At 43.3% G+C, this 25,000-nt stretch overlaps 2 protein-coding genes across 2 annotated transcripts in view; both read right to left on the reverse strand.

Moving 5' to 3' along the window:
* The window catches only part of LOC139536510 (uncharacterized), a 27,690-nt gene extending 23,401 nt beyond the window's left edge, over positions 1-4,289 (reverse strand). Inside the window, exon 1 of the mRNA XM_071337071.1 lies at positions 3,537-4,289. Coding sequence (XP_071193172.1) covers positions 3,537-4,130 — 594 coding nt within the window. The 5' untranslated portion in view covers positions 4,131-4,289. The remainder of the gene's footprint in view (positions 1-3,536) is intronic.
* Positions 4,290-12,546: 8,257 nt separating this feature from the next.
* LOC139536511 (protein phosphatase 1 regulatory inhibitor subunit 16B-like) overlaps positions 12,547-25,000 on the reverse strand; it is a 138,835-nt gene continuing 126,381 nt past the window's right edge. The window contains exons 7-11 of the mRNA XM_071337072.1: positions 21,942-22,067; positions 21,562-21,637; positions 21,183-21,312; positions 20,701-20,872; positions 12,547-20,444 (exon numbers count right to left, since the gene is read on the reverse strand). Of these exons, the coding sequence (XP_071193173.1) occupies positions 19,962-20,444; positions 20,701-20,872; positions 21,183-21,312; positions 21,562-21,637; positions 21,942-22,067 (987 nt within the window). The 3' untranslated portion in view covers positions 12,547-19,961. The remainder of the gene's footprint in view (positions 20,445-20,700; positions 20,873-21,182; positions 21,313-21,561; positions 21,638-21,941; positions 22,068-25,000) is intronic.

Below are 25,000 nucleotides of genomic sequence, written 5' to 3' on the forward strand. Positions count from 1 at the left end.
TTTGTACAGATGAACGTGGCACCTTCAGGCATTTGGAAATTGCTCCCAAGGATGAACCAGACTTGTGGAAGTCTACAATTTTATTTCTGAGGTCTGGCTGATTTCTTTTGATTTTCCCATGATGTCAAGCAAAGAGGCACTGAGTTTGAAGGTAGGCCTTGAAATACATCCACAGGTGAACTTCCAATTGACTCAAATGATGTCAATTAGCCTATCAGAAGCTTCTAAAGCCATGACATCATTTTTTGGAATTTTCCAAGCTGTTTAAAGAAACAGTCAACTTAGTGTATGTAAACTTCTGACCAACTGGAATTGTGATACAGTGAATTATAAGTGAAATAATCTGTCTATAAACAATTGTTGGAAAAATTACTTGTGTCATGCACAAAGTAGATGTCCTAACCGACTTGCCAAAACTATAGTTTGTTATCAAGAAATTTGTGGAGAGGTTTTAACGACTCCAACCTAACACGGAACCCAGACCGGGTGCGCCATTGTGCATAAATGTATTTTGTCCCCCGACACCAAACGCAGGTTAAAATATCAAAACAAACTCTGAACCAATTACATTAATTTGGGTACAGGTCGAAAAGCATTAAACATATATGGCAACTTAGCTAGCTAGCTTGCACTTGCTTGCTAATTTGTCCTATTTAGATCGCTTGCTGTTGGTAGATAATTTGTCCTGGAATATTAACATTGAGTTGTTATTTTACCTGAAATGCACAAGGTCCTCTACTCCGACAATTAATCCACACATAAAACGTACAACCGTATCGTTTCTAGTAATCTCTCCTCTTTCCAGGCTTTTTCTTCTCTGGACTTTATATTGCGATCATAAATTAGGTGCATTACCGCCACCGACCTCGTTCGTCTTTCAGTGGGTACCTGCTTCTATAAACCAATGAGGAGATGGGAGAGGCAGGACTTGCAGCGCAATCTGCGTCAGAAATAGAACTGACTTCTATTTTAGTCCTTGGCAACATAGACGCTCGTTGGCGCGCGCGAGCAGTGTGGGGTGAATAATTGAATAATATAGATTTCTACATTTATTTTGCAACGCTCGTGCATGCGACGCGAGCGGTGTAGTCAGCCTGTAAGTGTATATAAACTTCCGACTTCAACTGTATATAAAGCAGGCAAACAGGCATCCAGTTACTGTTCGATTGAACATTAGAATGGACAAAACGAGTGCGCCGGTTCCATTATTTCAGAAATGGCCGGCATCCTGGGATTTTCACACACAAGTGTCTAGGGTTTATCGAGAATGGTGCGACAAACAAAAAACATACATTCAGTGGCAGTTGTGTGGGCATAAACTGCTAGCTGAGAGGTCAAAGGATAATGACAAGAATCGTGCAAGCTAACAGGCAGGCAACACACAGGCGGCACAGTACAACAGTGGTGTGCAGAACGGCATCACGGAACGTCGGTCCTTGAACACAGATGGGCTATTGCAGCAGACGACCGACCCGGGTTTCACGCCTATCAGCTAAAAAACAAGAAGAAGAAGCGGCTGCAGTGGCACACGATCACCAACACTGGACAATTGTGTGGAAAAACATTGCCTGGTCCGATTGAGTCATGGCAGTCAGGATTTGATATAAGCAGCATGAGTCCATGGCCCCATCCTGCCTGGTGTCAACGGTACAGGCTAGTGGCGATGGTGTAATCGTGTGGGGAATGTTTTCCTGGCACACGGTAAATTCTTTGATTCCAATTGAGCAACGGTTGAACGCCACATATTGTAGAATCCATGCCCCGAGGAATTCAGGCTGTTCTGGAGGCAAAGGGAGGTCCGACCCAGTACTAGATGGGTGTACCTAATAAAATATGTAAATATATAAATGGGAGAGAGAGAGAGAGAGTGTGTGTGAGAGAGAAGTCTATAGAATGGTTTATGGAAACAAGGTACTGCAGGTGGTATTGGCAGAAGTGGTTTAACTTAACAGAAGCCCTAGTGGTTATTTGTGGAAATGCCTGCCCACTTGCCCTTCAGCACAAGCATCATGACCCCCAGCACGGCCTGTACATTGCAATATAAGTATGCCCCCAAATGCAAAAGTCTAACACAGCCACAGTGCGACTTCAGATTTTTTTACTTTGAGCAAATTAACCAATTATCTTTTGTTGAATTTATATAACAGTCCAACCTTGTTTAGCATTATCTAGTCCAACTGTGGCATGATTCCACAATTGCTGCCTGCTGATTTTGTCCTTACAGTGCATTTGGAAAGTATTCAGACCCCTTGACTTGTTCCACATTTTGTTACGTTACAGCTTTTATTATAAAACTTCAATCTACACACAATACCCCATAATGACAAAGCGAAAACAGGTTTAGAAATGGATGCTCAGCGCATCCGGTTTCCATCGACCATCCTTGAGAGGATCTACAGAGAAGAATGGGAGAAACTCTCCAATACAGGTGTGCCAAGCTTGTAGTGTCATACCAAAAAAGACTTGAGGTTGTAATCGCTGCAAAAGATGCTTCAACAAAGTACTGAGTAAAGGGTCTGAATACTTATTTGAATGTGATTTCAGTTTTTTAAATTGGGCACATTTAAAAAAATATATATGTTTTGCTTTGTCATTATGGGCTAGTGTGTAGATTGATGAGGAAAAAACAATTGAAATCAATTTTAGAATAAGGCTGTAACGTAACAAATTTTGAAAAAAGTCAAGGGATCTGAATACTTTCCCGAAGGCACGGTATACTGTAGCAAGAAAGTAATACTAAGTGTATGTTGTGTAGTAAGCTGTTGCTATCCCATGTCCCTCACCCTAATAATTTTGTCCCTTTACCACTCTAAATTTAACCTACTGTTCTGACTTGGTGGTGCACATGTAGCCTATAACCTGTTTTAGAGAAATGCAATCATTGAACATTGTAAGAACTTCCATTGCCTGCCTATATGCCCCCTGTATTTATCCTACGGTTCTGACTTGGTGTACAAGGAGAATACTGTAAGAATGGCCCATGTTCTGAATTCTGTTGCTGTACATTTCAAAAGTGTTAAACAAATAGTTATTGACTACGTCCGTCCTAGGTCGTTCATTAATGTCTTAATCGAAATTATGGATAGCCTCTTATCTGCTTGTCGTCCCCTTATGCCATAGTTTGTACATGTCAATTGTAAGTAGAAAGTACATTTGTTTAAGCAAGTCAGCCATATCAGCAATGTTTTTTTTTTAAAGGCAGTAAATGAGGCTGAATGATCTGTTTCGCTGCAGACAAGGCTCCGCTGATAGCCAGGTGTAGCAGTGGTAAGGTGTTGGGACAGCTTTATGTAAGCCCTTACAGATTGTGGACACCGTTTTCACCATTATAGTGCAATTAATGTATTGTTGTTTAGTGTTGTGTAGTAGATTTGCAGGCATACATCTCGCCCCCCAAAATGTTTGCCCCACCAAGATTTACATTCTAAAATTGCCACTGAGTACTTTACACCACTGGCATGATTGATGGTCAAACATTGTTAATTTAAATTCGATGTCACATGGGTTAAACAAATACAATTCAAAGTTGAATTTACCACTTTGTGATCTGCGGGCGAGTCCTCCACCCGTTTGGGAGCAACAGCAACCGAGGAAAAAGGTCTCATTTGCACAGTGAATGTGGGATATAATCGATGATTGCAGACATTGGCGCCAGACGTAAACACAGATTCAAGTGCATCTACGTATAGTTTCTTCTGCCAGCGTTGGCCTCCATTCGTCCGATAAAACGTTGAGCTAGTGACGTTATGTGTACGGCTGAATAAGTTTTTACCATTACTTTTGTTGGAGAGATTTAAAGAAACCAAATGTACTCGAGTTAATTGTTGCTGATGCGTGATTATGAAACGAACAGAGTCCCGGTTCTTGACGGAGAACATGTCCTTCTCCCTTTTATCTCGCTTTCCATCGAGCGAAAGTGCAGAATCATCCGTTTCCCGACCACCACCACCGATATATCCACAAAAAGCTCGGGAGCATTTGAATGTATGGATGTTACGTAATGGCAATGTGCAGGTAATGTCAACTAACGTTAGTCTGTTTGTTTTAAGTTGCGCCGCTGCCCCTGTCGTGGAGTTGAAACCCTGCTCCAAAGCCTTCGCCGACAGCCTCGCTCCTCGACACACAAACATGTCTCTCAAACTACAAACAAAGCACGGACTTTAAAGCTGATTAATTAAAATAATACTAACATTTGTTGAGGATGCTAATAAAACTAGATCTCAACTGTTGTCCATCTCGCGCTTCTGATTACGTCGTGTGTGGAAGAGCCAATAGGACACAGACATGGCTCCACCAATAACGAGCCCGCATGTAGGTGAACGCTGTAATAATAAGTGAGTTATTTTACGCTGGGACGGGTTGAACAGTTCCCAGTCACGTTATCAGTCGAAAGCCGAGAGGGAGGAGTGCACTTCTCAAATCGAACAATAATTTGCGCAGCTCGGTCATTTTGTCAACAAGGCAGCAGGTGCATTGTCCATAAACATAGAACATCTCTTTTCCATGGGAAAATAGAATTCTAACAATTACTACGCGTGCTTAATTCGTCTAGGTCACATTTGTTCAGACCTGAGTTAGACAGAGTGGGGCACCTCCGCTCACAAATGCAATCAACTTTCAGCCAGTGCGAAACACGCTACCTTATTGTATTGAATGTGGACACCTGCTCATCGAACGTCTCATTTCTAAATCATGGGGATTAATGTGGCGTTTGGTTTGTCCCCCCTTTGCTGCTATAACAGCCTCTACTCTTCTGGGAAGGCTTCCCAGTAGATGTTGGAACATTGATGCAGGGACTAGTGTTAGGATTTATGTTTATGCACTATAGCCTGCTATAGTGTATGAAGATGAATGTTGTTTTGTTACACACACACACAAACAATACAGATGTATGTGTGTAAAGACTGACCAACATTGAGTGAAAGGCCATAAAAGCTGTGGTCAATCTGGAGAGGGGAGGGGTGCATATCTCTAAGCCAACCAGGGAGGGTAGAGCACTGGACAATACCATATTAGGAACTGTTTGAGTGTAGAATCGACGGGAAGACATAAGACGGATCTAATCTACCCAACAACCAGATGCGGACAGAGGAGAGCGCTAAGGGACTTGGACAAGTCCGAGTGCCAGCATAGGCTGGGCAAAGTTTAAACCGCGCTCAGCCTCTACTGTGATAGGCCAACAGACGCGTTGGAACTACGTCATCACGGTATAAGAACAGCTGTTTACGTACTTCCTGCCAGTTCCCTGTTCTACCCTGCGCGGAGATACAGTGAACCCGTATATACGAAAATTGCATTTGCCATTTATTGTTTGCGTTAATTAAACATAATTAAAGAAAGTTAGCAGACCTTGCTTTTTATTTATCCTGATACCGGATTTGTTACACGCAGCGTTCACACTAGCTTCCATTCAGCCACAAGAACAGCCACTGATGTTGGCCGATTAGGCCTGGTTCGCAGTCGGCGTTGCAATTCATCCCAAAGATGTTCGATGGGATTGAGGTCAGGGCAATGTGCAGGCCAGTCAAGTTCTACAGCCGATCTCGACAAACCAATTCTGTATGGACCTCGCTTTGTGCACGGGAGCATTTTCATGCTGAAACAAGAAGGGCCTTCCCCAAACTGTTGCCACAAAATTGAAAGCACAGAATCATCTAGAATGTCATTGTAGCGTTAATATTTCCCTTCACTGGAACTAATGGGCCTAGCACAAACCATGAAAAACAGCCCCAGACCATTATTCCTCCTCCACCAAACTTTACAGTTGGCAATAGCATTCGGGCAGGTAGCGTCCTCCTGGCCTCCGCCAAACCCAGATTAGTCCGTCGTACTGCTAAAACGTGATTCCCCAGTCCAGAGAACGTGTTTCCTCTGCTCCAGCGTCCAATGGCGTGCAAGCTTTACACCACTCCAGCCGACGCTTGGCATTGCGCATGGTGATCTTAGGCTTGTGTGTGACTGCTCGGCCATGGAAATCCGTTTCATGAAGCTCCTGATGAACAGTTCTTGTGCTGACCTTGCTTCCAGAGGCAGTGTGGAACTCAAATCAAATCCCCCCCCGAATACAACAGGTGTAGACCTTACAGTGAAATGCTTACTTACGAGCCCCTAACCAACAATGCAGTTTTAAAACATACGTATAAGAAAAAAAGAAAAAAAAGTAACAAGTAATAATATATATGTACGTGTAGGTAGAGTTATTAAAGTGACTAGGCAGAGATGATAACAGAGAGTAGCAGCAGTGTAAAAGAGGGGAGGGGGGAAATGCAAATAGTCTGGGTAGCCATTTAATTAGAGGTTCAGGAGTCTTATGGCTTGGAGGTAGAAGCTGTTAGAAGCCTCTTGGACCTAGACTTCACAGCTCCGGTACTGCTTGCCGTGTGGTAGCAGAGAGAACAGTCTATGACTAGGGTGGCTGGAGTCTGACAATTTTTAGGGCCTTCCTCTGACACCGCCTGGTATAGAGGTCCTGGATGGCAGGAAGCTGGCCCCGGTGATGTACTGGGCCATTCGCACTACCCTCTGTAGTGCCTTGCGGTTGGAGGCCGAGCAGTTGCCATAACAGGCAGTGATGCAACCAGTCAGGATGCTCTGGATGGTGCAGCTGTAGAACCTTTTGAGGATCTGAGGACCCATTTTTGGTTGATTTCATATTGAATTCATGTTAGTTGACCAACTCAACCAAATGTAAATCAAAAGTAGATGTTGAAATGATGTCTGTGCCCAGTGCGATGTCATGTGATGTTTTCACACTATCATCATGTACATGTGGGGCTGTACACCCAACTGTTTTTCAGATATTACATTTGCCCCATTGTGTCTGGGTACAGATAAGGTAATCCACATTCCCCACTGGTATGGATAACTGAAGGCGTGCCTGATTGACTGTTTTTGCTGCCCATGGGTTTACTGTCTGTGTATTTGCTGTCTGTGGGTGTGTTTGTCAGTGTAGTTGTATTTCCGTGTTACATAGTGGGTGGAAGTTTGTGTACGTGCAATAGAACACTCTGTCTCTCTCGCTCGCTCTCAGGAAATGGTTAAACCACATGACAAACAGGTCTGAATCGCAACTTTGCTCCTCACCTAGTTAGCTTCTGTAGCAGACTACGATTTGAATGTGCAATTCGTTCGATAGCTGATTTCAAAACTCACCATGGGCCTTTCTCTTCTTCGTTGGCCTGTGACCGTAGTAACTGTAGTAACTTTCTCAGGGATTAACACACAGTTAGTGTGAGAGCTGGTAACCAGCAATTCAAAACAACCTACTGCTGGGGCTGTAACAGTACTCTCTACCCTCCTTACTACCTTACCACTACTATCAACATGACAGGTGGTTCATTGGTGTCTGTAAAAGTGGAGCCGTATCTCTATCTATGCATTTAATTTCACCTTAATTAAAATATACACAGAGTATACAAAACAGGTCAATCCAGGTGAAAGCTATAACCCCTTGATGTCACTTATTAAATCCACGTCAATCAGTGCAGATGAAGGGGAGGAGACAGGTTAAAGAATGATTTTTAAGCAGTGAGACATGGATTGTGTATGTGTGCCATTCAGAGAGTGAATGGGTAAGACAAACAATGTAGGTGCCTTTGAACGGGGTATGGTACTGTATTAGGTGCCAGGCGCACCGGTTTGTGTCAAGAACTACAATGCCGCTGGGATTTTCACGCTCAACAGTTTCCCATGTTTATAAAGAATGGTCCACCACCCAAAGGACATCCAGCCAACAGGATATAACTGGAGTCAACATGGGCCAGCATCCCTGTGGAACCCTTTCGACACCTTGTAGAGTCCATGCCCCGACTAATTGAGTGACTAGTTCTAAGGGAAAAAGGGGTTCCTAATTAGGAAGGTGTTCCTAATGTTTGGTACACTCAGTGTATTTTTTATGCGTTTTCATGTGAACATTTCATGAATGAACTCCGCTTTTATAGTAGACTTAAATTAAGTTCTGATGTTGTTGAATTTCTCCTTTTTTAGAGGAAGTGAAATAGGATGCCATAACAGTTCGATGTTGTCGTGTGGAAATAGGATGTTGTTGGCTAAGAAGTGAGAGTCCACAGCCAGTCAGTCTCCACAACCCGCAACATGCTGACTCTGCACTCTGCACTCAAAGAATGACTGGGTAATTGGGACTGACTGGTAGCTCATCAAGATACATGTTCGTTCTCCATCGTCAAGGCCATTGTTGCTGCACAGCAAGATGTAGTCTGGCTGCCATGTGTCACAATGTCAATGATTGTAAATGTCTACTCTACATACAGTAGATGAGAGAGAGCAAACACATTGCTGTTTCGTTGTTTGATACATGGGGCTCAGGTGAGAAACCAGAAAATCTGGTCATAGATACAGTAGATAGCTACAGTGTGTGAAGAGTCGACAATATTTCCCCATTCCATTCGCTCCATTGACACCTATCCGTCTGATGTGCTAGTGAAAGTCACCAAACATGCCGTGTCATGCACGGTGTTATGGATTAATGTCAATCCCTCAGCATTGCGGGTGTCCTGTTGCTCTGTGTTGTTTTGGTAGTGTAAAACCACCTTCTCCATAGCAGTCCCATGCAGCTCCCCTCCTGTGTTTGCGTGGCAGGCAGGCCAGGGTTAACTGCTAAGCTCTTTGCAGGCAGCTAAGGCAGGGTGAACATCTAAGCAGAAAATATCCTTACAGCTCAAATCTCACCCTGTCGCCCTGCGTTTTATTATACGGTCAATGTCTGGGCCCTGGTCAAAAGTAACGCACTATGTAGGGAATAGGGTGCCATTTCGGGCCTCACCCCGTGTCTGAACTGCCATGACAGCTCTCATGACTGTAGCTAAAACAGATATGCCACCTCTGATCTTTAGAAACATGAACAGTTGAAGCCGGAAGTTTACATACACTTAGGTTGGAGTCATTAAAACTAATTTTTCAACCACAACTATAGTTTTGGCAAGTCGGTTAGGACATCTACTTCGTGCATGACACAAGTAATTTTTCCCAACAATTGTTTGCAGACATATTTCACTTATAATTCACTGTATCACAATTGCAGTGGGTCAGAAGTTTACATACACTAAGTTGACTGTTTCTTTAAACAGCTCGGAAAATTCCCCAAAATTATGTCATGGCATTAGAAGCTTCTGATAGGCTAATTGACATCATTTGAGTCAATTGGAGGTGTACCTGTGGATGTATTTCAAGGCTTACCTTCAAACTCAAACTTTGCTTGACATCATGGGAAAATCAAAAGAAATCAGCCAAGACCAAGTCTGGTTCATCCTTGGGAGCAATTTCCAAACGCCTGAAGGTACCACGTTCATCTGTACAAACAATAGTACCCAAGTATAAACACCATGGGATCACGCAGCCGTCATACCGCTCAGTAAGGAGACGCATTCTGTCTCCTAGAGATTAACGTACTTTTGTGCGAGAAGTGCAACTCAATCCCAGAACAGCAGCAACAGACCTTGTGAAGATGCTGGAGGAAACAGGTACAAAAGTATCTATATCCACAGTAAAACAAGCCAGGCCGCTCAGCAAGGAAGAAGCCACTGCTCCAAAACCGCCATAAAAAAGCCAGACTACGGTTTGAAACTGCACATGGGGACGAAGATCGTACTTTTTGGAGAAATGTCCTCTGGTCTGATTAAACAAAAATAGAACTGTTTGGTTATAATGACCATCGTTATGTTTGGAGGAAAAAGGGGGAGGCTTGCAAGCCGAAGAACACCATCCCAACCGTGAAGCACAGGGGTGGTAGCATCATGTTTTGGGGGTGCTTTGCTGCAGGATGGACTGGTGCACTTCACAAATAGATGTTAGTCAGGAAGTTAAAGCTTGGTCACAAATGGGTCTTCCAAATGGACAATGACCCCAAGCATACTTCCAATGTTGTGGCAAAATGGCTTAAGGACAACAAAGTCAAGGTATTGGGGTGGCCATCACAAAACCCTGACCTCAAGCCTATTGAAAATGTGTGGGCAGAACTGAAAAAGCGTGTGCGAGCAAGGAGGCCTACAAACCTGACTCGGTTACACTAGCTCTGTCAGGAGGAATGGGCCAAAATTCACCCAACTTGTTGTGGGAAGCTTGTGGAAGGCTACCCGAAATGTTTGACCCAAGTTAAACAATTTGAAGGCAATGCTACCAAATACTAATTGAATGTATGTAAACTTCTGACCCACTGGGAATGTGATGAAATAATTAAAAGTTCAAATAAATAATGCACTCAACTATTATTCTGACATTTCACATTCTTAAAATAAAGTGGTGATCCTGACCTAAAACAGGGAATTTTTACCAGGATTAAATGTCAGGAATTGTGAAAAACTGAGTTTAAATGTATCTGGCTAAGGTCTATGTAAACTTCCGACTTCAAGTGTGTATCATGAAATTGGATTCTTCAAACAGTTTATTGATAACACTCCTTTATTGCTGTTCTGCAGGCAGGCATAAAAAGTAGTTCTTTGTAATCAGAGCACCAGTTTTTCTTTAGCTCACTTACATTTTATTTGTATTTTTTTGAAACACTCTATTTGGTTGCTTTTAGCTTGATCCTCTATGCAAATATATTAATTTATGCCCTGTAGAATACGGCAGACATGTAAACTGTACTGTAAAATAACTGTGACAACTGCTGATGTCAAAAGGGTAGTAGGCCTACGGTAGGATATTCATCATCTCGAAGCGATGTGTTGAGTGGCAAGCTATGAGAGTTGAATGCACATACCAACACAATATCCAGGTTATCTCAATGAGACTAACCTGGTTAAATAAAGGTTACATTTAAAAAAAGCTAATACAGCCGTGTCAACAGACCTTTCACGTGATCTTTCTCACCCATTGTGTCTCATGAATGTAGCCCTTCTTCTTTGACTGAGGGGCACCATGCTGCAGACACAGATTGAAATGGAGACACTCGCTGCCTTATAGACAGAGCAGAGGGACAATGGAGCTAAATCACATGATACCGGCTCTGCCATAACCTCATCTCTTTGGCCTGTTATTCTCATTGTGGCTGTGTTGTCCGTTCGGCTGCGCTGGTTACATTCAGACTGGGCCAGCTGGCAATGACCCCAGTCCTCTCTAGATAAGGAGGAGGTGGAACAGTGCCAGGACTCGGAGTTTCTCTCATATAATTTGAATTAGTTCCACTTTTAAAACATTCCGATTCTAATTCAGAGCTCTAAGAGTTCTATTCCATCGAGAGTTCCACCCTGCTAATTCAGGATACAGTGGCCTACTGGGGTCAGGGCCTCTCGCCGCCCTGTTCCCAGGATTCAGTGTGTATGGAGCACCATCATGCCACATACGGTAACCCATGTTAGCAGGGTAACATGCACTTAAACAGTCACCCATTCCCTCTCCTTAACAGATTGCTTTGAGATTGAGAATTCAAATACCGTATTACCAGATAGACTATGTGTTACTTAACTAGAAGTTTAGAAACATTAGGAACACAGGCACAGAGTAACTACATAACTATACAGAACAAAAAATATAGAAAATGCAACATGTTGGTATTAACGTAAAGTGTTGATCCCCATGAGCTGAAATAAAACATCCCGGTTTCGACTGTACCGGGCAGAAGGCAGAGTGTGTATGGCGTTGTGTGGGCGAGCGGTTTACTGATGTCAACGTTGTGAACAGAGTGCCCTATGGTGGCGGTGGGGTTATGGTATGGGCAGGCATAAGCTTATGTCAACGAACACAATTGCATTTTATCCATGGCAATTTGGATGCCCAGAGATACCATGACAAGATCCTGAGGCCCATTGTCGTGCCATTCATCCGCCGCCATCACCCCAAGTTTCAGCATGATAATTCACGGCCCCATGTAGCAAGGATCTGTAAACAATTCCTGGAAGCTGAAAATGTCCCAGTTCTTCCATGGCCTGCATACTCACTAGACATGTAACCCATTGAGCATGTTTGGGATGCTCTGGATCAACATGTACGACTGCGTGTTCCAGTTCCCGCTAATATCCAGCAACTCCACACAGCCATTGAAGAGGAGTGGGGCAACGTTCCACAGGCCACAATCAACAGCCTGATGAACTCAATGCGAAGGAGATGTGTCACACTGCATGAGGCAAATGGTGGTCACATCAGATACTGACTGGTTTTCTGATCCACGCCTCAACCTTTTTTAAAGGTATCTGTGACCAAAAGATGCATATCTGTATTCCCAGTCATGCTAAATCCATAGATTAGGGCCTAATGAATGTAGGGCACTGTGGATAGATTCGTTCACTCCTCTAAACTCTCTCTTTCGCCATGCCAAGAGTTATGGCTGTGACTGATGCTAGCATGCAGCCTGTAGGACTGTGACTCCAGTAACCCCACAGTACAGCCAGTGAATGAGTATTTCTTCTGAGAGGAGCGGAGACCCTCCGCTAACACCAAGCGTCTGACAGCTGCTTAACGGAGGGCAGAGGGCTGTTGTCACATTGCCCGTCTCCCTCTCTGCACAGGGCTACCATAGAGGAGAGTAGAGGACAGCTACAAATCTTTCTGTGCAACAGGAATGGCTTCTCATATACATTGAAGACAATGAAATGCGCAAAATACACAATTTATTCAAAATGTTAATACAACCGTCAGTATTTTCCAGTAATTACAAAATCAGTAGTTTTAATCGTTTCTTCTTCTTATTAACAACACGTCTTTATAAAATAAACACTGATCAACCATTTTCATTTTGCACACGTGACAGACTGTTTGATACACAAGCACTGGCCACAACAATAGGAAACAACAGTCGAAAGATGGATCTGTCACTGTAAATTTGGGTCATATTAGTGGTCAGATAATACAGATATTAAACATTTGGACCCCTGGGAATTCCTACTTACACGTAAATACAATGGACACTGAAAACAACCTTCTGCCTGGCATGCTGACACAAACTCAGCAAAAAAAGAAACGTCCCTTTTTCAGGACCCTGTCTTTCAAACATAATTCGTAAAAATCCAAATAACTTCACAGATCTTCATTGTAAATGGTTTAAACTCTGTTTCCCATGCTTAAACAATTAATGAACATGGACCTGTGGAACGGTCGTTAAGACACTAACAGCTTACAGACGGTAGGCAACTAAGGTCACAGTTATGAAAACGTAGGACACTAAAGAAGCCTTTCTACTGACTCTGAAAAACACCAAAAGAAAGATGCCCAGGGTCCCTGCTGCGTGAAAGTGCCTTAGGCATGCTGCAAGGAGGAATGAGGACTGCAGATGTGGCCAGGGCAATAAATTGCAATGTCCGTACTGTGAGACGCCGATCGTTCTCGCAGTGGCTGACCACGTGTAGAACTGCACAGGATCGGTACATCCGAACATCACATCTGCGGGACAGGTACAGGATGGCAACAACAACTGCCCGAGTTACACAAGAATGCACAATCCCTCCGTCAGTGCTTAGACTGTCCGCAATAGGCTGAGAGGCTCGACTGAGGGCTTGTAGGCCTGTTGTAAGGCAGGTCCTCACCAGACATCACCGGCAACAACGTCGCCTATGGGCACAAACCCACCGTCGCTGGACCAGACAGGACTGGCAAAAAGTGCTCTTCACTGACAAGTCGCGGTTTTGTCCCACCAGGGGTGATGGTTGGATTTGCGTTTATCGTCGAAGGAATGAGCGTTACACCGAGGCCTGTACTCTGGAGCGGGATCGATTTGGAGGTGGAGGGTCCGTCATGGTCTGGGGCGGTGAGTCACAGCAACATCGGACTGAGCTTGTTGTCATTGCAGGCAATCTCAACACTGTGCATTACAGGGAAGACATCCTCCTCCCTCATGTGGTACCCTTCCTGCAGGCTCATCCTGACATGACCCTCTAGCATGACAATGCCACCAGCCATACTGCTCGTTCTGTGTGTGATTTCCTGCAAGACAGGAATGTCAGTGTTCTGCCATGGCCAGCGAAGAGCCCAGATCTCAATTCCATTGAGCACGTCTGGGACCTGTTGGATCGGAGGGTGAGGGCTAGGGCCATTCCCCCCAGAAATGTCCGGGAACTTGCAGGTGCCTCGGTGGAAGAGTGGGGTAACATCTCACAGCAAGAACTGGCAAATCTGGTGCAGTCCATGAGGAGGAGATGCACTGCAGTACTTAATGCAGCTGGTGGCCACACCAGATACTGACTGTTACTTTTGATTTTGACCCCCCCTTTGTTCAGGGACACATTATTCCATTTATGATAGTCACATGTCTGTGGAAATTGTTTATGTTTATGTCTCAGGTGTTGAATCTTGTTAGGTTCATACAAATATTTACACATGTTAAGTTTGCTGAAAATAAACGCAGTTGACAGTGAGAGGACGTTTATTTTTTTGCTGAGTTTAGTTCATATTTTTGGTAACACAACCAGGGCTCTAAATTAACATTTTTCATTGGTAGCACTGATGCTCCCAACTTTAAAAAGTTAGGAGCACAACAAATTGTAGGAGCACCAATTGAGATATTGCATAGCCTATATGAATTATATATATTTTACATTTATTTAACTAGGCAAGTCAGTTAAGAACAAATTGTTATTTTCAATGATGGCCTAGGAACAGTGGGTTAACTGCCTTGTTCAGGGGAAGAACAACAGATTTTTACCTTGTCAGCTCAGGGATTTGATCTTGCAACCTTTCGGTTACTTGTCCAACGCTCTAACCACTAGGCTACCTGCTTAGTTCTACTTCTGAATCCTTGTAAATACATTTGTTAATTAATTATAAAAAGGTGAAATGTTGATACAAAGTCATTTGTGGAATATTAGGTTTTTGATTATGTAAAAGCACTATTTTCCTATTGAGATGCATTACATTGAAAATGATACACGGTCTCTTTAAGAGCGTCAAGTTCGTGATGACAACATGCAAGAGATCTGTCATTCATTCATTGCTATGATCATGAAAGGAGCTATCGCTTTTCCTTTCTGTGCCACCAAATGTTTGGATATACTGGTAAAGTTACCAGGTTGTTAGCTCGCTAATGAGGTAATAAACATGACAAGAATGGTTAATGGCGTGTGACATGATTTTACATTTATGAATGTAAAATGCGCCTAAACCTCGACAGGAAGAAAAAACGTTGCGCCGGTAATATGGGTCTAGAAACAAGTAGTTTTAGCTGTAATAATGGTGCATGACACTAATGTATCTGCGCTCGGGAAACAACAGGTACAGCGAAACCTTATCATTACAACAATTATTATAAAATATATATTTTCTCTCGCACTGGTGCTCCCAAATTAAAACGCCAAGATATTTTGTTGCATATGCGACCAAATTGATGGCACTTTAGAGCCCTGAACACTTAAGTTGCCTTATAGAGTACCACAGTAGGCGTCATAATACCCATAAAACCTAACAGTCAAACAAGGAATTGGTTCCAATATTTTTTCCACCATTCATTTTTCCCATAGGGGATTTTAGAAACACTTAAAATAAGGACTGTGTTTTGTGTAGGCTTACCTTAGCGTGACGTTTTGATAAGTGTAAATCTCTCTAGGACGAGGTGAATTTATCGATATATTTGCCTGTATTTACCCCTCCAAAATAATTTTTTAATTAGCTGCTAATGTGGCTATCATGAAGAACAACAAATGCCATGATGATCTAAACAACATTGCTGAATCAAGACAAAGGTAAGAATCTCTGGATTAACTATCTAATGTTAGCTAAATTTAGTAATGAATAAATTGGCTACATTTATATAAACTGGAAGTTTTAAAATGACACAACACCTGTTAGCAAAGGTAGCGGCAGGTAGCCTAGTGGTTAGAGCGTTGGGCCAGTAACCAAAAGGTTGCTAAGATCGAATGCCTGAGCTGACAAGGTAAAAATCTGTCATTCTGCCCCTGAACAAGGCACTGTTCCTAGGCCATCATTGTAAATAATAATTTGTTCTTAACTGACTTGCCTAGTTAAATAAAGTTTCAATAAATAAAAAATATTAAACAAGATGTCAGCTAGGGATGACGTACAGGGATTTGTAGTTTTGCATTATGTCTACTTTGACACCAATTAGCATTTTAGAATCCGAAAGTAAATAGAGCCTAATATATTGACAAAATTCTCCTTGTTCGAGATAGTTATCAAAATAGTAAGCCTACATGAAACACAGCCCTTATTTTAAATGTTTCTCAAATTCCCTATGGGAAAAATGAATGGTGGAAAAATGATTGGAACCATTTCCCCGTTTGACCGCTAGGTTTTATGGGTATTATGACACCTCCACTGTGGGGCTCTATACCTGTAACTACATAGTTATAAGAGCAACTTAATGTAAAGTGTTACTAACTTGTGTTATCTTTGTCTCTATATGAATGGCTGGAGTACAATGTCACAACAATAACAACTTATTATGCAATTCTGAGAAAAGTTGACCATTTTTGACACTATACACAGGCAAGACAGGGCAGTTGGGATGGCGGTGGGTACAGGAGATAAGAGGACAACACTGACACAGGTGGGCCGCCTTCCCTGGTCCCCGTCCCCAGTCCATGTCCCCCTCTCCTTTGGAAGACTACTTGGCACCCATAGGGGCACAATCGGGGGGGGCAGAGCTGAGGGTAGCTGGTACTACTACTGCTACTACACTGTAGTATTACTACAGTACTACTACAAATCTGAGGGTAGCAGACAATTGTCTACTACTACTTTATACTGTATGTATCCACAGGTTAAAGGACAATAACACAGATGAACCAGCCTCTTTAACTACTTAGTACAATCCAACTTTTCATGGTTAAGTAGGTAGGTACTTCCAGTGTTGGAACTTGGAATACAGACACACTTTCTACAAAATAATACACAGTGGGCTACATCATGTCAGATACCATACATTTTCTGAGTTAATGTGCATGTGATGGTAATAAGCAAGTGTTATACTTTGCTTTGCCAAGTCTCTTAGTTTTAAACCACTTTAACTGAGCCTGGGTGGAATATGCCTAGACTCAGACCTGTTTGTGCCCTTCCTATTTTATTGAGTTGGCAATACAGCACACAGATAGATCTGGGACCAGGCTATACACAAGCTACAGGTGACTGGACAATAACCTTGTCAACTCCAAAGGAACATTTCCATTCTAGAAGGTGCAGTGCTTCTAGCCTGGTTCCAGATCTGTTTGTACTGTTTTGCCTACTCCATGTCAATGGCAGCAATGAAGCTGGCAAGACATCACAAACAGATCTAGGATCAGTGCTTCACAGGAAAGGAAGATATACTGTACTAATAGCTCATCCTATTGCATTCACTCTCCATAGATACATAAAGAAAATAAATACACTGTAGGAATTTGCAATCCATATCCTTTATACATAAAATGATTCTTCATAAATAAAAAGCTGGAAACGGTACATACAGTGCATTCGGAAAATATTCAGACCCCTTTACCTTTTCCACATTCTGTTACGTTACAGCCTTATTTCTAAAACAAATTAAATAGTGTTTTTCATTCATCAATCTACACACAATACCCCATAATGACAAAGCAAAAAAATAAAATTAGATTTTTATTTTTTTGCTAATTTATAAAAATAAAAAACAGAAATATCACATTTACATAACTATTCAGACCCTTCACCCAGTACTTTGTTGAAGCACCTTCGGCAGCGATTACAGCCTCGAGTCTTCTTGGGTATGACGCTACAAGCTTGGCACAGCTGTATTTGGGGAATTTCTCACATTCTTCTCTGCAGAACCTGTCAAGCTCTGTCAGGCTGGATGGGGAGCGTCACTACACAGCTATTTTCAGGTCTGTCCAGAGATGTACGATCGGATTCACGTCCGGGCTCTGGCTGGGCCACATTCGAGACTTGTCCCGAAGCCACTCCAGCGTTGTCTTGGCTGTGTGCGCAGGATCGTTGTCCTGTTAGAAGGTGAACCTTTGTCCCAGTTTGAGGTCCGCTCTGGTGCAGGTTTTCATTAAGTATCTCGTTGTACTTTGCTCCGTTCATCTTTCCCTCGATCCTGACTAGTCTCCCAGTCCCTGTCGCTGAAAAACATCCAGGTTTCCTCCAGACATAACGATTGGCATTCCGGCCAAAGAGTTCACTCTCTTTTGGCAAACTCCAAGCGGGCTGTCATGTGCCTTTTACTGAGGAGTGGCTTCCGTGTGGCCAAAAAGGCCTAATTGGTGGAGTGCTGCAGAGATGGGATAACCTTCCCGAAGGACAACCATCTCCAGAGAAGAACTCTGGAGCTCTGTCAGAGTGACCATTGGGTTCTTGGTCACCTTTCTGACCAAGGCCCTTCTCCCCCGATTGCTCAGTTCGGCTGAGTGGACAGCTCTAGGAAGAGTCTTGGTGGTTCCAAACTGCTTCCATTTAAGAGTGATGGAGGCCACTGTGTTCTTGGGGTCTTTCAATGCTGCAGACATTTTTTGCTACCCTTCTCGAGATCTGTGCCTCAACACAATCCTGTCTCGGAGCTCTACGGACAATTCCTTTGACCTCATGGTTTGGTTTTTGCTCTGACGTGAACTGTGGGACCTTATAGACAGGTGTGTGCCTTTCCAAATCATGTCCACTTGAATTTACCCCAGGTGGACTCCAATCAAGTTGTAGAAACATCTCAAGGATGATCAATGGAAACATAAAAAAAAAAACTGTTTTCACTTTGTCATTATGGGGTATTGTGTGTAGATTGATGAGGATTTTTTATTTATTTAATAGATTTTATAATAAGTCTGTAACGTAACAAAATGTTGAAAAAGTCAAAGGGTCTGAATACTTTCCTAATGCACTGTATTTTTAAACATTTATTTTTGCTTAAATTACCTACAAATACACAAAAAGACATGGGCATATCAAACACCTTTTCACCACCTTTATCGATGCAAGTTCGGATCTGGACGGATGATGAGTTTAATGCTGCATTGTTTCAAATGTCTATAGTGCAGTGCTCCAATCCTCCTCCTTCACAGGAGCAGATAGATCGTTGACTGTAATACTGTTCTGTTTTGTTATTTACATTTTAGTCATTTAGAAGACGCTTTTATCCAGAGCAACTTACAGGAGCAATTAGGGTTAAGTGCTTTGCCCAAGGGCACACCGACAGATTTTTTTTCACCTTGTCGGCTCGGGGATTCGAACCAGCAGCCTTTCAGTTACTGGTCCAACGCGCTAACCGCTAGGCTACCTGCCACCCTGGTATAAACCATTCCTTCCCTTTTCTGAAATTAGTCAGCATTTGAACAAGAATCCGTCTTAAGAAAGAGTATCCCTCTTTGTTTCAGTAACAGGGAGAGTATTCTGATATGTTGGAGTATTTTCTCCTCAAACACTTTCAGAAACAGTGGATAAAGGAAGAATGTGGTTTGAAAACAGTGATTCAGTCAAAAGTTGTTAGACCCCACATACGCTTAACATGGGAGAGCACGCTGCCTAGCCATCCATCCCTTTATAGGGCACCAGAGTTCTCTGCTCATAGGGGATAAGGGCCATCTCGTTCCACTTCCTTACCCTCTACATCAACCACAATCTATCACAGTGGCATGCCCGTTCTCCCGGGGGGTAGGGGAATCCTCTATACTCTTATGGTCTATGGACCATCTCAGCCACCCACTCCATAGGGAGATCAACAGTGTTGAGCTATTACCGTTTGGCTCTTCCACAATTCATCTTTTACTCGATTTCACTAAGGGTATCCTATCCTCCATACTGGTGTGGCCAGGAGTTGAAACAGCAGTGGGTAGGACAACTAGGGAGTAGGGGCAGGTAACCAATCACCTGACTGAACCAGCTCCACTCCTATTGCATTCTTGGACCTTGGCTCCGCCTTTTGGTGTCCCGCTGTGCAATCTCTTCCTGCTTCAGTCACATGACCATCCTGCTCTGGTACACTCTATCCGGGAAGAAGTTACCCTTTGACACAGATCTACGATCAGTTTACCCTCCTCGAACCCTAACCTTAATGCACTGGAGGAGAACATAGTAAACCTGACCTTAAATCAGTGTCTTGGGGTGACCTCCACCCCTCCCTAGGAGACACAGCAGCAGCTGTAGGAACCCTTTAGTTCCTCATCATCTATTGGCTGTTTCAGTTTGAGGATGGGTGGGTCCCCGCTGGCCGGGGTGTAGTAAACTGCGCTGCCATTGGAGGAGACCAGCGGCATGCGGGAGTCCACAGGGCTCTGGGGCTCGGCGGTTTCTGTGGAGCCGTTTCCAAGGTGACCGTTGAGGAGAGGGTGGTTGAGCAGCTTGGCGGCCGACCTCTGCTTTTTCAGTTCTGATAGTGTCTGAGCACGCTCCCTGGGCACGGAGGAAGAGTCCTCGGGCAGCTGAATGGACGTCATACTCTTCGTGTCAGGGGACGGAGCCTCACCATTGGTGGCCGGCGACTGACTGGGAGCGGGCGTAGACGTCGTCGTGGAGATGATGCCGTTTTGTTTGATGACGCCACTAGGGTCTTTAAGGATTTTCTGGAGCTTGGGCCTCTCCGCTACTGGCTTCACCGGAATCACCTGGGAGACAGAGGACATTAAGATTACTGTTACTAACTGTTACTCAATACTGATACCAACTACTGCTATCAATTACTGTAACAAACCTTTACTATGATTGTCTCCACAAACAAAATAGATGGCTAGTTGACTAACTAGACTAGAGGCTGGTCATTACTTTGTTAAATGATAAGCTACATGGTCTTGTTGACACACACAAATATGATTTGCGTTTGTGATAAGATGTAAGATAGGAGAAACATTCATCCATACTAACCATAGTAACAGTCGTATTGATCAGATGGCTGCTCTCCTGGTCTGTCTCCTTCTCTTTCTCCTGCTCCTCCCTCCCTCCTTCCCTCCCACCTCTCCACACGATGGCCTCTGTCTCGTATTCCTTCACACGAAGGTTGTGTCTGTCAGACAGGCTGGCCCGCCGCACCACTTTCCTATACAGAGAGGAGGAGAGGGGGTCCAGGAATTAGTTCAGTGGTCATGGTTTCTTTATCCTAGTCCTGGCACATTTTAGTTTTATCCCACGCTAGTAACTGGTATTCCCAGCACTAACACACCTGATTCGGCTAATAAGAAAATGCAGCTATTAGTTAAATGATGTGTTAGTGCTAGGCTGTAACAAAAACAGCCCATCCCTTGTGTGGTGGCTCACCATTGAACAGCACTACTGCAGAAGAAAATAGTGAGAGAAAAAAAACACCTAGTGTGCAGTTTCCTCTCTGTCCAGCAGAGGTCAGTACGTACCCACGGCTGCCTGCGCTGGATGTCCTCCGACACAGGGAGGTCTTGTGTTTGAGCTGAGACTTCATGATGATATCGTGTTTGTGTTTCAGGTCCAACAGGATGGCACGGAACTCCTCGTCCTCACACAGGTCTACAGGTCACAGAAAGGTCAGCAGTTAGAGCTCACACGGAAACCGAAACACCATCCATCCACAACTACTGCTCTGGGGTGGCCGTGTGGGTTTCTATTGGGTTTTAGACCCTAGTCCAGTGATCACTTATACAGTATAGCATCACCGTTCTCATGATAAACAGCAGGTCGGGGCAGACCACAGAGATAGAACAACAGAGATGTCATAAGGCTCTCTCTAAAGTTTTGATCTCTATAGGGCCGACTTACCAATGGGTGTCTCCTCTAGGTAGGTCTTGGCATTGAGGCTGGCACCGTGAGAAACCAACAGCTCTGCTACATGCATCTGGAACAATGGCGAGTATCTATGAGTATTTACATGGCTCTGCGCACTCATGTTCAGAGAGCGCGTGTGTGTGCGTTTGTGTTTATTTGTATGCATCTGTGCGTCCGCGTTTGCCCTCGTGTGCCTGAGCCCGTGTGTACGTGTGCCCGTGTACGATTCGGTGCACTCCGCGTGTGTCCATGCTCTGCTCCCCTGTGTGTGTGTGTGTGTGTGTGTGTGTGTGTGTGTGTGTGTGTGTGTGTGTGTGTGTGTGTGTGTGTGTGTGTGTGTGTGTGTGTGTGTGTGTGTGTGTGTGTTACCTCACCTGGCCCCAGCAGGCTGCAGCGTGGAGCGGCTGCCATCCGTCAGGGTCTCTCAGGTCCATCCTGGCCCCTCCCTCCAGCAGCAGCTCTGCACCCTGGACGTAGCCGTTGGCTGCTGCAATGTGGAGCTGCATGGGGGGGGGGGGTCATACAGGAGAGGAGACAGATGGAATGTCCGTTTAGAGTGTTCGCTATTTCAGCAAATATTTGTATGTGAAAAGATCGCCTGCCTACTGTTTTGATATACAGTGTCTAATGCCCTCTTGGGATCCTTTTGTGTCGCTCTTTCTGTCCTTTCTCAGAAATATAATAACCATAGATAGACTGGGACCGAAGTTGGAAGCGAACGCTGTTACGGTGACCGTATTACCGCCACACCAGCATTCACGAGTCATGACGGCAGTCAAATTCCACATGGCCATTTTGTTATGGTGATTAGGCTTCCCCAAGCTCTGATGCTGCTGATGGTCATTAGTAGCATATCAAACTTGCTAACTGCCTCATACTCAGCACTCTATTGTCCCTCTAATCACTCTGACATCAATGCAAATGTGATCTAAAATCTAAATCAAACACTTAATGAGTAACCATGAGCTGATGTTGCATAACATTTCTACTGGCTATGCAATTGCATGAGAAAACAGAGTTTTGATGGCCTCTATTAAAAATAGTTTTCTATAGGCTAGGCCTACGATATTTATTCATGAAATTTCCGAATATTAAGCACATTGCGTCGCTTTACAACAGGAGTATAGCCTGCCTGGCTGGCATGAAAATGAACCACGGGAAAAGCTTCTTCCATTCGTTATTTACAGTGCATTCTAAAAGTATTCAGACCCCTTGACTTTTTCCACATTTTGTTACGTTACAGCCTTATTCTAAAATGGATAAAATCTTTTCCCACTTCAATCTACACACAATACCCTATAATGACAAAGCGAAAACAGTTTTTTTCAAATTTTTGCAAATGTATTAAAAATAAAAAACAGAAATACCTAATTTACATAAATATTCAGACCCTTTGCTATGAGACTCAAAATTGAGCCCAGGTGCATCCTGTTTCCATTGATCATCCTTGAGATGTTTCTATAACTCGATTGGAGTCCACCTGTGGTAAATTCAATTGATTGGACATGATTTGGAAAGGCACACACCTGTCTATATACAGTGCATTCGGAAAGTATTCAGACCCCTAGAATTTTTTCCACATTTTGTTACGTTACAGCCTCATTCTGAAATGGATTAAATTGTTTTTTCTCATCAATCTACACATAATACCCCATAATGACACAACAAAAACAGGTTGACATTTTTGCAAATTTATAAAAAGAAAAAACAGAATTATCACGTTTACATAAAAATTCGGACACTTTGTTGAAGCACCTTTGGCAGCGATTACAGCCTCGAGTCTTCTTGGGTATGACGCTACAAGCTTTGCACACCTGTATTTGGGGAGTTTCTCCCATTCTTCTCTGCAGATCCTCTCAAGCTCTGTCAGGTTGGATGGGAGCATCCCTGCACAGCTATTTTCAGGTCTCTCCAGAGATGTTCGATCGGGTTCAAGTCCGGGATCTGGCTGGGCCACGTAAGTACATTCCGAGACTTGTCCCGAAGCCACTCCTCCATTTTCTTGGCTATGTGCTTAGGGTCGTTGTCCTGTTGGAAGGTGAACCTTCGCCCCAGTTTGAGGTCCTGAAATCTCTGGAACAGGTTTTCATCAAGAATATCTCTGTACTTTGCTCCATTCATCTTGCCCTCGATCCTGACGTGACATTTGTCATTCAGGCCAAAGAGTTCCATCTTGGTTTCATCAGACCAGAGAATCTTGTATCTCATGGTCAGAGTTTTTAGGTGCCTTTTGGCAAAAATAACAAAAATTAATTATTTACATACGTATTCAGACCCTTTGCTATGAGACTCGAAATTGAGCCCAGGTGCATCCTGTTTCCATTGATCATCCTTGAGATGTTTCTATAACTTGATTGGAGTCCACCTGTGGTAAATTCAATTGATTGGACATGATTTGGAAAGGCACACAGCTGTCTATATAATGTCAGAGCAAGAACCAAGCCATGAGGTCAAAGGAATTGTTCGTAGACAGGATTGTGTCGAGGCACTGTGGGACCTCAAATCAGGTCCAATCAATTAAAATTTACCACAGGTGGAATCCAGTCAAGTTGAAGAAACATCTCAAGGATGATCAATTGAAACAGGATGCACCTGAGCTCAATTTCGAGTCTCATAGCAAAGGGTCTGAACACGTATGTAAATATTTTATTTTTGTTATTTTTCATACATTTGCTAAAATTAAATTAAAAACTGTTTTAACTTTGTCATTATGGGGTATGGTGTCCATTGACGAGGAAAAAAAACATTGAATCCATTTTAGAATGTAACAAAATGTACATTCATAACGTAACAAAATGTAGAAAAACTCAAGGGGTCTGAATACTTTCTCTAATGCACTGTATTATTTAGTATATGTAAAGACGACATAAAATGAAGAATAGTCTGATTGGTGACAATATTAACCTATCACTTGTGAATGATGCCCAGCTTGTGCATTAAGGCATGAAACAGCACGTCTTTTTTTTGGCGACTTTTCAAATCATAGTCGCACACCTCATGTATCCTAGCCCATAGGCCTATATGTTTTGATAAGGTTTGTATCACAACTAAAGTGGCCAAATAACTTCTTAAAATTAAGCACATTCATCTGCTTTCTAACCGGTGTAGAGCTTAACTGGCATACATAAACTGCGCGAGATTTTCTACTTTGGGGGAGATAATTTTCTCCATAAAAATGCACTTTTATAATAAAGCATTATGCCAAACCCGGCGAGAATGACAGTTCTACGTTTTATAGGCTCCTTCCGACCGGAGGCCTTATATCCCGCTTTAACCACATGCATAATCGCAATTTGCCGTCACTTTCGAGAACAGTGTTTTCCAGCTCATCGATTACATTTTGGAACATTTGCGCGTATAGCCTACTGCCGTGTGCGCATTGCTGTGCTGATAATGTGAAGAAATTGCCTCCATAGTTTATCAGCATTTTAAG

This window comes from Salvelinus alpinus, chromosome 12, assembly GCF_045679555.1.
Source record: "Salvelinus alpinus chromosome 12, SLU_Salpinus.1, whole genome shotgun sequence".
NCBI classification, from domain to species: domain Eukaryota; kingdom Metazoa; phylum Chordata; class Actinopteri; order Salmoniformes; family Salmonidae; genus Salvelinus; species Salvelinus alpinus.